This window comes from Ceratotherium simum, chromosome 3, assembly GCF_057802395.1.
Source record: "Ceratotherium simum simum isolate JZ-2026a chromosome 3, ASM5780239v1, whole genome shotgun sequence".
Classification (NCBI taxonomy): domain Eukaryota; kingdom Metazoa; phylum Chordata; class Mammalia; order Perissodactyla; family Rhinocerotidae; genus Ceratotherium; species Ceratotherium simum.
In genome coordinates this window covers 53,019,958-53,033,512 of record NC_141902.1, presented here as the reverse complement: position 1 = coordinate 53,033,512, position 13,555 = coordinate 53,019,958, and the positions used below count along the sequence as shown (strand labels likewise).

Genomic DNA, 13,555 nt, shown 5'->3' with positions numbered 1-13,555 from the left:
TTCAAACTCATTTCCCTTTTATTAAAGTACAAGTTACCATTACATGGTTTGGTACTCAATAAAGGAAAACTTGTTCAAATAAGGTAATATGTTATCATCAGTATTTCCAGGTGACTGTTTACAATCAAGTAGCATTATCAATAAATCCTTGGGAAGCCCATCCATGGGGTTTACACTTTGTCAAGGCCCAGTTCCTCTGGAGTGGAGATTCCCAGTTCATTTAAAGTTGGTCTAAGTTCCTGGATGACATAGGGGTATATTTCCTTATGAGGTCCTGCTTTGTCCTTAACAACCTCTAGGATGCGAACTGCACTAGCAAAATCATTTAACCGTCTGCATGCCCGCAAAGCAGCGTCAATGATTTTGGGTTCTGGAACCAGATCATAGCCAACAAGTGTGTTCATCCCTTTACGCAATTCCCAGGCATCAATATCTGGCTTGTTGAAGTATGTCACCCAGCGAGCATCAAACTCCTCATCTGTCTCATGTGACCCATGGGAGTAGCAGCGAACTGACTGGATAGCGGCGGCGGAGCCGGGGGCCGGGGCGGGCTGCTGGAGGCCTCGAGGGCTGGTCCGGGCGGCTGCGGCTGCTGCTACCGCGCAGCGGCGGAGAGCGGCGCCCAGCATGACGGCGATGGCGGCGCGCAGGCTAAGGCTCCGCATCACTTTAATGGCTGCATCATATCTCGTGATTTGATAGCCATCCAAGGGGTTACGGTAATTTAGTGATTACTTTACAAAGCATATATTGCACAGCAATATCTGGAAAATAAAAACCTGTGATCACTATGAGCGAATGGGGTGTGGAGACACCCTCTCTAACCACCATCAGACCGTTTCCCTGCTGCGCTAGCAGGATGGAAAGCTTCAAAGCCTGGCCTTTTCGTCTTCATGAGCCATACTTGCTGCTTGCCTCTTGCTCGGATGCTTTTGGCTGTAAACAGCAGAAAACTCCGCTCAAAGTAGCTTAAGAACGAAGAAACATTATTTCACATTATAAGAATCCTAGAGATAAGGCCGTTCCACGGCTTTTTAATGGAGTGACTCAAGGCATCACCAAAGATTGTGTTCTTCAATCTTTTTTTCTCTCTTCGGAGGGTCCTAAAATTTTGGCAGCTAAGTGCCACATGAAGACATGATAACGTCCAGAGACAGAAAAAGGGATGGTCTCTTCTTTGTGTCTCTTTAAAAAAAAATTTATTTTTAACAGTGGTAAAACACATCACATAAAATTTACCATCTTAACCATTTTTAAGTGTACAGTTTGTTAGTGTTAAACATACTACATTGTTGTGCAACAGATCTCCAGAATTTTTTTCATCTTGCAAAACTGAAACTCTATACCCATTAAACAACAACTCCCATGCCCTCTTCACCCCAGGCTCTGGCAACCAACCTTCTGTTTTCTGTCTCTATGATTTTGACTAGTCTAGGTACCTCATATAAGTGGAATCATACAGTATTCGCCTTTCGGTGACTGGCTTATTTCACTTACCATAATGTCCTAAAGTTTCACCCATGTTGTAGCGTGTGTCAATTTCCTTCCTCTTTAAGGCTGAACAATATTCCACTGTATGTATAGACCACATTTTGTTCATCCATTCATCTGTCGGTGGACACTTGGGCTGCGTCCACATTTTAGCTATTGTGAATAATGCTCCTATGAACATGGATGTACAGATATCTCTTTGAGACTCTGCTTTCAGTTCTTTTGGCTCTATATCCAGAAGTGGAATTACTGGATCATATGATAGTTCTACTTTTAATTTTTTGAGGAATCTCCATACTGTTTTCCATGTGATTGTACCATTTTACATTCCCACCAACAGTGCAAAAGTGTGCCAATTTCTCTATATCCTTGCCAATAGTTGTTTTCTTTCTTTTTCTTTTTTTTGATAGTAGCCATTCTAATGAGTGTGAGGTGGTCCTTGTGTTTCTTTTTTAGACTGAAGAAACATTTGTCTTTATTTCTCCCGTCTCATTGGTTAGAATTATGTTCATATGCCTATTTTTAAGTCAATCACTGGTAAGAAAAATGGAACGATGACTGATGTACTTAGACCAAGCAGCACGTCCCTGGGGCTGGGAGCCAGTCATTACTCCCACCACCCCCCAAAGCATGGCTGCATTGAGTAGGGAAGATTGCAGGTCATATTAGGGAGGAGGAAGCTGTGATGAGTGAATGTCACCGTCTGACTTCCTTGGAAAATGCTGCCCAGTCTAGATGTGAGCTTACCTCCTGAGCTCACAGTTGTGCAACTCGCCCTAAGTGAACAAGCAGTGTTGGGTTTGTGTGTGCATGCATGTAGATGTTGCCTCAGCTTAATAAAAAGAGTGCTGCAAAATAAGATCAATTTGGATAACTCGAGAAAGGCTTTTTCATGTAAATATGAAAAACAAACAACAAAAAAATTCTCACACTAAATTACCTCCTTACAAGATGAAGCAAAAGAGAGAAAAGGAAAAGCATTGCCCACTCACAGAGGAACCTTTAACAAACTCATCCTCCATCCTCCTGCGGGGGGGGCGGGGTCTCCCCCAACCCCATACACGTTTTCCGGACTTCAAACAGGAATGAAATGACACTAGATTAAATGCCAACCGTTGGTTCCTCACAGTGAAGAGCAGCGCCTTTTAATCCTTAAACTCTCAGGTGCTGATAAATCACCGGGAGATGTTGAAATGCAGGTTCAGATTCACCAGGGCTGGGAGGGGCCTGACAGTCTGCATATCCAACCAGCTCCCAGGTGATGCTGATGCAGCAGGACTGAGGCCCACTGTGAACAGTGAGGGTTTAGGGCGTGCATCAGAACCCCCTGCAGGGCTTGTAAACACCCAGATTGCTGGGCCCTGACACCAGAGTGCCTGATTGAGTAGGTCTGGGCTGGGGCCCAAGAATTTGCATTTCTAACCTAAGTGATGCTGGTGCTGCAGGGAGCTGCTCTGAGCACCACTGGCTTAGAGGACAGTCACTGGAGCCAGGCGACTAGCTTCGTACCCAGGGGTCCACCTTGTCCCCATGTAACCTCAGTGAGTTGCTTAACCGCTGTACCTCAGTTTCCTTATCTGTAAATCAGGGATGATTGTACCAGCCGGGTTAGACGACTTTTGCGAGGTACTGCATATGAATTACGTAACGTTAACTGTCATTATTTGTCATTCTTTTCATCTAGGTAGGATTGAAGCGTACACATTTGCTGCTCTTAGGAAAATCTTTGGGGAGGCGAGTACCCCTCCCCGGCATATTCTGAAAAGCTCTCTTCTTGCACTTGTTGTGCCCTCTAACTCAAAAAGCTCCCCAGATCTACTTTTTTTCACGGCACTGTTGATTCCTCATTAAGTATAGGGATGCTGGGCACCGCCAGCTTTTAACCTGGATGCCCAGGAAATCCTTATAAAGAAAGAATGCAGCAAAACCTAGTGAGAACAGCATCATCTCAGGCTGCAGCCGCGAGACTGTGTCCCTCGGCTTCCCTGGAGGGCCGGCTCTCAGAAAGCTCAAAGTCTGTTCTGGCTAGCGCGGATTAGAAAGAGCCGTTCCCAGCATCGCAGGCGGCGCTCTGTCTGAGTGCTTTAATCATACGCAAGGCTGAAGTCAAGACGGGAAGGGAGCGGAGCCCTGCAGCCAGGCTTTGTACCTGCCTGTGCCTTCAGGCTGGGGAGGGAGCTCAGCGGGCTGACGCGCATTTCAGGCAGAGCAGCCAGCGGGGAGACAGGAGGGAGCAAGGTGTGTGGGCACTACCAGCTGAGGCCCAGCGTGGCTGGGATGTGAGGGGGCGACAAGGTGGGGTCCTAGGCAGCGCCAGGTCACACAGGGACTTGACGGCATGCTGGGAGGTTACCACAGATAATCTGAGGGAGGGAGGCTGTATTAGGATATTTTTGATTGCAAGTAGCAGAAACCAACTTGCCTTAGGCTAAGCAGAAAGGGGACTTGATTCAAGGATTTAGGTTGTTTCAACCCAGGGGCAGGCTGCAGCATCCCTTAGGAAGGGTCTGGAAAGGGAGCAAAAAGGCCTCCAGACTGGTTCTCTCCTCACTGACATCCTGCCTCCATGTGAGCTTTCTCTGCTTCCACACCGGAGATCAGAAATGTCTAGCCCACAGCACCCATGCTGACAGGTTTTGGATTGAACCATCTCAAGAGAGGCTGATTCTCTTAGCCCCAATTTCAAATTTCTGGGAAAGAGGCTTGGGTTGGCCGTCTGGGGTCAGCTGCTCAGCACTGGTCCAACCAAATGTTGCCATGGTCGGGAGCAGAGAGATAACTGTCCAAATGGCTGCCGGGGCCCTCCGTTGTGGGTCAAGGGCAGGCAGTGAAAGGCTTTTTCAGGAACCAGGCTGACGCTCCGAATGGACCACCTCAGAGGAAGGGCAGAGCAATCTCCGAGGTCCCTTCCCACCTGAAGTGCTCTGACTGGACCCTTATGTTCAATTCCTGTTCTCTCCCAGCCGGCACGGAGAGGAAAGTATGAGCAGAGTCTGTGAGTGTGTAGGTTTGGGCTGAGAAGATGGGGGCCTAGCTGCCGGGGGACAGGCTTGTGACCACTTTGGAAACAATATTGAGCTCTGGAAAGTGACACAGTCCATAAATAGCAAAGAGATCAACCTGGCTGCTATCACCTTGGAAGCTGAGAAAATTAAACGACCACAAACTGCCAGGCAAACAGTTCTTCCGTAGAACATGAAGAAATGCTTCCCTAAAAGTTCTGTTTTTAAACATCAAAGAGCCAATTAATGGAAATCAAAATATAAGGAAACTTCACCCACCCATGAGCTCACTCTGTTTTCTTTGTTCCTTCTTCCAGCTTCTGTTCAAATGCATGCAGAATCTTACATAGCTTTAGAGAGTATAAACAACATTTTGTATTACATATTATGTAATGAGTAGTTTCCATGCTGCCTTCTCATCTTCTTAACTATCTTTGTCAGTATGCCGTCCTTCAAATTAAGTATGTTATACTTTACTTAGCACATAATTAAGGTCTGATTTAAAATTTGAGAGTGTGGAGCTAGAAAGAGTCTTAGGAAATCATTAAGGCAGAGGAAGATGACCCTGGAGAGGAGAGTGAGTTCCCCAAGGTCACAGAGCTGTGAGTTCCAGACCCAAGACTAGAATTCATTCACTTTTCCAAACGCATGTTTACAATCACCCGCTTGATGTCAGGTAGCTGTGCATGGGTTTCATCTCACTTCAGATCTCTTTTCACCACGCTGCGTGACCTAATTAACATTTGTTAGATAGCAGCCGTTTCTTATTTTTTTCTTAACAGAGGAAGGAGTGCTTTTTCAACTCACTGTCAGGAAAATAGAGGTTGTGGAGCTGAAATGAGTAACAGCAATTTTAAATCAGACTGCTTTCGTGACTGGGAGATAAGTCAGCGTGCAAAGACATTTCTGTTTCCCAGATTTGTCTTGCTGTCTCAATGCCCTTTGCAAACTCCACAGGGATTTTAAGCTTTAAGTCTGGTTATAAGCTTATGCAAGCTGTTAGTCACCTTTTTAGATGAAAAGCACCACAGGGTTATGCTTGAAAATGTTCCGTGCTTCACTGTGGATTCCTTTGGAGTAATTCAGCTATAGTATGATTTTGAGGGAGAAGTGATTGAACAGATACATTTCAAAACACATTTGCATTTGAAAACGGGGGCTTATCAGCTAAAAGAACTATTCTTGAAAGGTACACAGGCAGGGCAAATTTAGAACAAGCAGAGCAATTTAGACATGATAGCTACGAATTGCCCAAAAGCTTAAAATACTGGGGCTCTTGATCACGGAAAATCCTGGACACGGATTGAATCATGAATATCCCATGTTTTACTTTGGAAAACATTGGAAAAGGAAATCTTGTCACTGCTGTATTTCCACAGATCATTCCAAAACATTCTAAGCATGCACCTACACAATTGTCAATTGTCACAATTGTCACCTACCCATTTGACCAGGAACAAAACAGTGGAGGAGCTTAAGCTTCTGGCATGGTGGAGAGGGTGGGCTCTGGACTCAGATTGCTTAGGTTGGTATCTTGGTTCTACCACTTACCGGATATGTGACCTTGGCTGGGTCTCAGTTTGCTCATCTGCAAAATGGGGAGAATATTCTTTAGCTCGTAGAATTGTGTTGAACTGATTGTGTTAAATCATGTAACGCAGCCCCTCTCAAACTCGAATGTGCACACGGATCACCTGGGGTCATGTTAATCACTCTTGGATCACAGAGAAAGACAGATACTGTATGATCTCACTTCTATGTGGAATCTAAAAAAGCTGAACTCATAGAAGCAGAGAGCAGACATGGACCAAGGGCTGGGGGTGGGAGAAATGTTGGTTAAAGGGTATGAACTTCCAGTTATAAGAGGAATGAGTTCTGGAGATCTAATGTGCGGCATGGTGACTGTAGCTAACAATACTGTATTGGATACTTAAAAGTTGCTAAGAGAGTAGATCTTAAATGCTCTCACTATAACAACAACAACAATAAAGTGGTAATTATGCAAGGTGAAGGATGTGGTAACTAACCTTACTGTGGTAATCATTTCCTAATATATACATCACCAAATCATCACACTGTACCTTAAATTTACACAATGTTATATGTCAATTATATCTCAATAAAGCTTGGGGAAAAAAAGATGCAGTAAGTCTAGAGTGTGGCCTGCTACTCTAGATTTCTAATAAGCTCCGGTGATGCCTGCACTGCTGGTCTCCAGGCCATGCTTGGAGCGGGGAGGATGCAAAGTGCCTGTTCCGTGACAACTGGTCAGTAGTGCTGGTTGTTATCCGTCAGATGGACTTCTCCTTCTCTTTCTTTCCTACCACACTGCCATCACTTCTGCCCACCCAATCTTCTTATTTTTTTCCTTTTGTTCTTGAGAAGTCTTCCAGACCTTTCTGTTCTAGCTACACCTGTCAGGTTCTCGTGTTTGACTGCACACGCACTTATGGTGTGTGTGTGAGGCAGATGGCAGAAATGCTGAAATGGTCACACTCAGTTCCATCTTGACCATGCCTTACACCATGACTTACACTTGCCAATTAAAGGGAACTCAAGTCTTTCCTGGGTTAAAATGGCCTTTGGAGCAATTAGTCAGTCAACTTAAAGTTCAGGCTCACTGTCAGAGCTTTCAGAAGGTCTCCCCCCGCTTGCCCAGCCCCCAAGTGCCTTTGAGTAAGTGCAGTTTCCACAGCCACACACCCTGCAGGGAGAGGCGCCTGGTCGGAGTGCTGGGCTTCTCTATCAGCTTCCTCTGACCTTCAGCTAGCCTCTTTGTAGCCCCAGCCTCTGTCCTGTGCATCTGCTACTGACACATCCACAGTGGTGCAATTTGGGGTTTGCTCTCTTGGTACCTTTAGGTCTTGGTGGTCCTCCCGTGTTGACTTGACCCCGTCTCAGACCTCATTGCCTTCTAGATCCTCTGAGGATCAACCAGAGCCTTCATCTGGTCATTTGACCTCTTACCGTTGTCATCTTGCTCTCAATTGTACATCCTTCTATGTCCCTCACCAGGTGCAGGTGAGAACTTCTGGACACCTCCCACACCAAGTGTGAGCAGAGATGTTCGGGGGCATCTTGTCCGGACCTCTCTCTTCCTGAACAACCCACGTTGTCATTTCTACTTGCTGTGGCCGCCCTGTGGTGGCACAGGGGCAGAGTGAGGTGGTCTCCCCCAGAATTCCAAACAGAAAGTGCGGTGGATCCTGCTCTGGTTCAGCTTCTCCTTCTTTCCCCTCAGAATGTCTGTCTGTCTCCGCTCCCTGCCCCGAGCTAAGGCTCAGAGGTAAGGGTCTCAGGCAGCTACTTCTTCCCAGGTTCGTCCTTTCCAGAACTCTCCATTTTCTCCCAGGAAGGGCGTCTACTTTCCCTTCTGTCTATTGGAAATTGCTGTAAGTCATATCTTTCTACTTTCCTACCCCATGGACTCTTTGTTCTTCAGGCTCCTTCCTACGTCCCTTCCCTGAGGCAATACACCTCATGCCCTAACCACCATGATGGACAGGAAATGTGGAAAGGGAATGTTTTTGCTTATTAAGAAGGGAAAGTAGATTAAAAGACATTTAAAAAATATTATCCTTATTATATGTTATATACCAATATATTATATGTTACCAATCTACCACATTACACAGCCGTGGAAACCTTCTGAACACGGTGATCCAGGCAGCCAGGAACAATCGACAAGAGCTGGCCTTGGAGGTGTCGACTCTTTTCCACCAACAGTGCAGAGTCCAGCTTGAGGAAGGTAAAGAAAGTAAGCAGGATCTAAACCGCACATCCGAATAGGCAATGTAAGTTTTAAATTTGGGAACTGTATAGTTGAAAATCACTTTAAAGGGTGAAATCATTACCGCATCCCCACAAAATGATCATTCAGCCTCTGCTTGTATAACTCTAATGAAGGGGGCTCACTGGCCATTAACAGTGAATTGCATTTTTAGACTATTCTAGGTAGTAGAAAGACATTCAGTAGGTTGGCCTGAAATCTGCTCCTTGCAGCTGGCTCCTACACATGACATATTTAATTCACATCCACACTGCTGGCCCTTCAGGTATTTGAATGCAGCCGCTATGGCCCCCATTAATGTCTCTTCTCTAGGTTCAATCTGCCCAGCCCCCTCCTGAGTTTGGTGGCTCTCCTCTGGATCTTTCCCCCTTTGATGAGCCATTAAAAGCTAGGGAGGTAACTTTGTTGGGGAATCTCCCCTCCCCCCACATTTTTTTTTTTTTTTGACACAGAAGTTGCATGTAAAGGTGCCGATTGCTGGGGATGTGTAAGGGTCCCTGCCCCCTGCAGCCTGGTGCTATGTTCTCAGGAACTCTGGCTTGTCCTAGCGCACATCCCCTTTTTCTTCCCTTCCCCACCACACACACACATAAACACACACACACACACACCCTTCAAGGGGCATCGTTTCTCAGCTGGCTGCTCAAAGCAGCCGCCTGCACCTGCTTGTTTTACTGCTTGCTTGTCCAAACCACAGGCTTAGTAAGGAGGCTACAGAAGAAAATGTTTTCAGCTCAAATAGTGCCATGGAAATCACTTAGCTTTGAGAGATCCAGGAAAGTATCCTGTTAGAAAGAGCTGGGAAAGTCTTAAAAAGGGCTTGTTAACGCCTCCCCAGTTTTGCCACCACCAGACAATTTGACGCTGCTAGTTAGGGTGGGAAGCCAGCAGAACCTTGGAGGCTGGGGTTAAGGAACCATCATTAAAAAGATTGATGGTAAAAAAAGCCAACAAGATTGAGCACATTGTATGTGCCTGGCCCTGTTCTGCTTGCTTTACATTACAAACTCATTTAATATTCACGAGTTTGGCACCTTGCCCAAGGTCACGAGCTCCTAAATGGGGGAGCCAGTCTGAGCCCACATGCTCCGGCTCCAGAGTTCATGCTATAAATACCACGTGATACTACACGTTGATGGTATTGTCTGTAGTAATGCCCTATCATGTCAGAAGACATAAGTAAGCAAATTGACCAAATTGTAAGGCACAAATTCCCAAACTTTGTGGTTAATGTCTCTGTGTCTGGGTTACTTCATCTGTAAAATGTGCTAATATAAATTAGTGGTGTCATTTATATAAATATGTATGGTTCTAAAGATAAATTTTTTCTTACTCTCCTTCCCCCAAACACATAATTTCAATTATTTTAAAAACAAAACCACATCATCCATTCAAATTTGACACGGAGTTCTGTTCTACCAAGATCCCTGTGGTCTCGAGAACTTCTTTGGGGTTTTAGTCAATGAAGTTTAGTCCCCTCGGACCCCTCTGATGCACCACACTCACATGGCTTCTCCCATTCTGGAATGTCTCCTTCTCTCCTCCCTGTCCACCCAAATTCCACCCATACTGACGAGTGTCCACCTAGTCCATCTTCTCCATGAATCCCCTGACTATCCCACCCCACTTTGAGCTCTCCTGTGTCCATGAATAAATATTTCTGAGCATTTATTATGTGCCTAGAATGATTCTAGATTAGGATTTCTCAACCACAGCACTATTGACATTTTGGGTGGTGTGATGGTTAATTTTATATGTCAACCTAACTGGGCCATGGGGTGCCCAGAAATTTGGTCAAACATTACTCTGGGTCTTTTTGAAGGTGTTTTTGAGTAAAGCAGATTGCTCTCTGTAATGTAGGTGGGCCTCATCCAATCAGTTGATGGCCTGACTAGAACAAATTGCTCACCGTTCCTTGAGTAAGAGAGAATTCTCCTGCATGGTGGCCTTTGAACTGGGACATAATTAGCTCTTCCTGGTTCTGTAGTAGCCTGCTGAACTTCAGATTTGAACTAAGACATCACCTCTGCAGATTTTGGACTTGCCAGCTCCCATACGAGCATGAACCAATTTCTTATAATAAATCTCTTTATTTGTATGTATAAATATATATATAATTATTTAATATAATTATAAGTATTATAAAATAATAATAAAAAATACAAATAAATATTATGTATTTATTGGTTCTGTTTCTCTGGAGAACACTGACTAATACAGAAGAGATAATTCTTTGTTGCAGGGCTATCCCATACATTGGATGTTTAGCGGCATCCTGGCCTCTACCCTCTTGATGCCAGTAGCACCCACTACAGCCCAGTTGTGACGATCAAAATGTGTCCAGACACTGCCAAATGTCCTGTGGGGGCAAAATTGCCATGGTTGAGAACTGTCCGGGCAGGTGGGAGAAGACAGGGGAAGCTTCTGCTGGTGTTTCTGCTGCTAAGGATCTCACAGTCTGCTTAGGAGTCACCACTAACCGTCAGGAATCAACATGCAGACAATGAAGTGCTAACTTATGAAACACATTGCGATCTAATTTTTAGCTAAACTTGTGATTTTCTATTTTTAGGAGGAGTAGAGAGAAATGGACACAACCTTTATTAGAAAAGGTGGAAGCTTTCTTTCACTGGAGAAGGAGAGCCGTGTGGAATGTGAAGTAGGAAAAATTGTAGTGCTCTCCTCTGTTTGTCCCAGATAAGTGCAATTCTTAAGCAGTTATTACTTTTCAAGTATTGAAAGATTTCTTAATGAGAGAAAAATCACCCAGATGTCTCAGCTCCGCTGAATAACTCTAATGAGCCACAAATCTTCTGTCCGATTCCACTTATAAATTCCACTTGAGTCTTGATACTTTCGAGGAATTAAATGATTCTTCAAGTGAATCCATAATCCATTGTTACCCTGGACACATTTAATAACAGAATTCTCAGAGTGTAAGGTTAAGAGACACAATCCTTCAGTCTTTCCCTGAACAGTTTTATTGCTGAAATGATTCGTGCATTGGGAGTCACTGAAATTGATCATTAGTAATTTATATTCTTCACAGATAGAGCTTTTGAGATTCTTTTCCTTAGTTGTTCAATGTCAGCTGTCCAATGAAAGTTGCCAGTTGTTCAATGAAAATTTTGTTTAATTCTCTAAGAAATTCACAGTCTTGGAAACATTCTCAAGCCTGCAGGGAGTTGGGAGATGACTCTGTGTGCTGGTTTGGCAAGCTGTACATGGTTGAATATATAATACATTAAAGCTAATCTGAGACACAATGTGACAATCAATAGCAATTCAGTGTGCGCTGAACAGTAAGATTTAATATTACTTTAGTCTTGTGACAAGAGGCAAGACACACGTCTAATTGGGTAGGGCGGAACCAGGGATGGAAGCCTTTCAGCTGGATTCTGCGACAGCGTCGTCCTGAACTGGATGCTGAAGCTGGCCTGGCTGCTTGGGCCACGATTAGCGTGCGACTCCAGCACCTCCGCTCTCCTCGCCCGTTGTCATTTGTGAAGTGGAGCTGATGTAAAAAGAGGGGGTTTCTGCCTTACCAAGTCACAGCACTGTTGGACTTGAAGGGAGTTGGGGGTCATGTGGTTAACCTCTCATTTTATAGATGAGGAATTGCAGGTCAAAGGCGGTGATATAATAATTATAATAATAATGAAATTAATGTATATAGAGTGTTAATTGTCTGCCAGAGACTGGGTTGAGTGCTCTATAGACATCACATTTTATGTCTATGAGGTGGACACTGTTATGATTCCATCGTTATGGATGAGGAAACTGACGGTCAGAAAGGTTTAGTCATTTGCCCGAAGTTCACGCTAAAGGTTAAGAATGGACAGTATTCAGATCTAGGATGCCTCCTTCAGCAGCCTAGTGCTTTCTTTACTTTGCCACTGGATTTTCTCATCTGTAAAGTCTCTTTCACTCTTCACTTCCTTCTTCCCTCCCTCCCTCCCTTCCACACAGAGCGCCGAGCACTTAGACTGGACGAGGCACCGCCCCAGGCTCTGGGAAAGCAGCGTCCTCCATTCCAGAGCTGTTGGCCAGTGGGGGAGGCCAGTCTAGGAGAGATGAGTGTGGGAGCCAATGTGTCTTAGTCCAGTCTTTCTCAAAAGCAGCACGTGAGGAAGGGGCCCCTGGACCAGAGGCCTGGGACAGCCATTGGTGACCAGGAGGCCTGCCTGGGCAGGCAAAGGGCCAGGCTGATGGAGAATGGCTATCAGTGGGGTGGGCCTTGTCCCCGTGACTTCTCTTCAGGGACCGAGAGCCACAGACATGGGCAGCTGCGATGACCCTGGCCTGCAGAGAGATGAGTTTACTTTCTTTGTACACTACAGATAGCCTTTTTGAATGTAAAAACGGATGAAATGGATAGAAGGGGGGCCCTCTTGTGGGGGCCTCTGGGGTGCCCTCCTGTGGTGCAGCCTTGGGGGTTACCTAGGATTTGGCTTTGTCAGGACACCAGTGTTCCTGTTTTGTAATCACCTCCTCACTTGTCCATCCGTCCCAGCAGGCTGTGAGCTGTTAGTGAGTAGGATTGGCGTCTTCTTCCTTTTATCTGAAATGCCAAGATGGTACCTGGCCTGCCATGTACTCAGTGGATATTTGTTGAATAATTAGGAGATCCTCAATCCCACAGTGTCCAGAAGTTGGGCTTTGCGAGATATATTTAGAGGTTATCTGGCCCAGGGGAACTGATTGGGATGAAGCAAACTTGTATGATATATAAATACAGCAATAGTGTGTCCCAGATTTTTGGGAACAGATCTGGTTTCAAATATTCTCTCCAGTTTTCCCAACAAGTACACATATCTGTCGGGCCATGTGCTCTGATATTTTGGTTTAGAAAATCTGGACAGCACAGCAGAGATGCCAATTTGTTATCTCACAGTAGGGACTATTGAGGTCTGTTTTCTCCTGGGTATCAAGAGACTTGAGACCCGGATAAGCAATGACAAGGCTGTGTGGGGAGCAAGGATGCAGAAGAGCTATAGGTTTCTTTAATTACTATCTTGTTCTGAACTATTTCTGATATGTAGGTATACTCGTCAGGGCTCTCCAGAGAAGCAGAACCAGTAGGATATGTTTCAAGGAATTTGCTCATGCAGTTGTAGGGGCTGGCTAGTCTGAAAGTTGTAGGTCAGGCCAGTAGGCTGGCAACCCTCTGGCAGGATCTAATGTTGCAATCTTGAGAGAGAATTTCTTCTTTCTCAGGAAACCTCAGGTTTGCTCTTAAGGCTTTTCAACTGATTGGATGAGGCCCACCCAC

The 13,555-nt window shown here is 45.1% G+C and overlaps 1 protein-coding gene across 1 annotated transcript; it reads right to left on the bottom strand.

The window, feature by feature from the left end:
- On the bottom strand, nt 1-653 carry LOC101395644 (cytochrome c oxidase subunit 5A, mitochondrial). Its single transcript, XM_014780766.2, has one exon. The coding sequence runs from the start codon at nt 627-629 to the stop codon at nt 171-173; it is 459 nt and encodes a 152-aa protein (XP_014636252.1). The 5' UTR covers nt 630-653; the 3' UTR covers nt 1-170.
- Between the last annotated feature and the right edge of the window lie 12,902 nt (nt 654-13,555).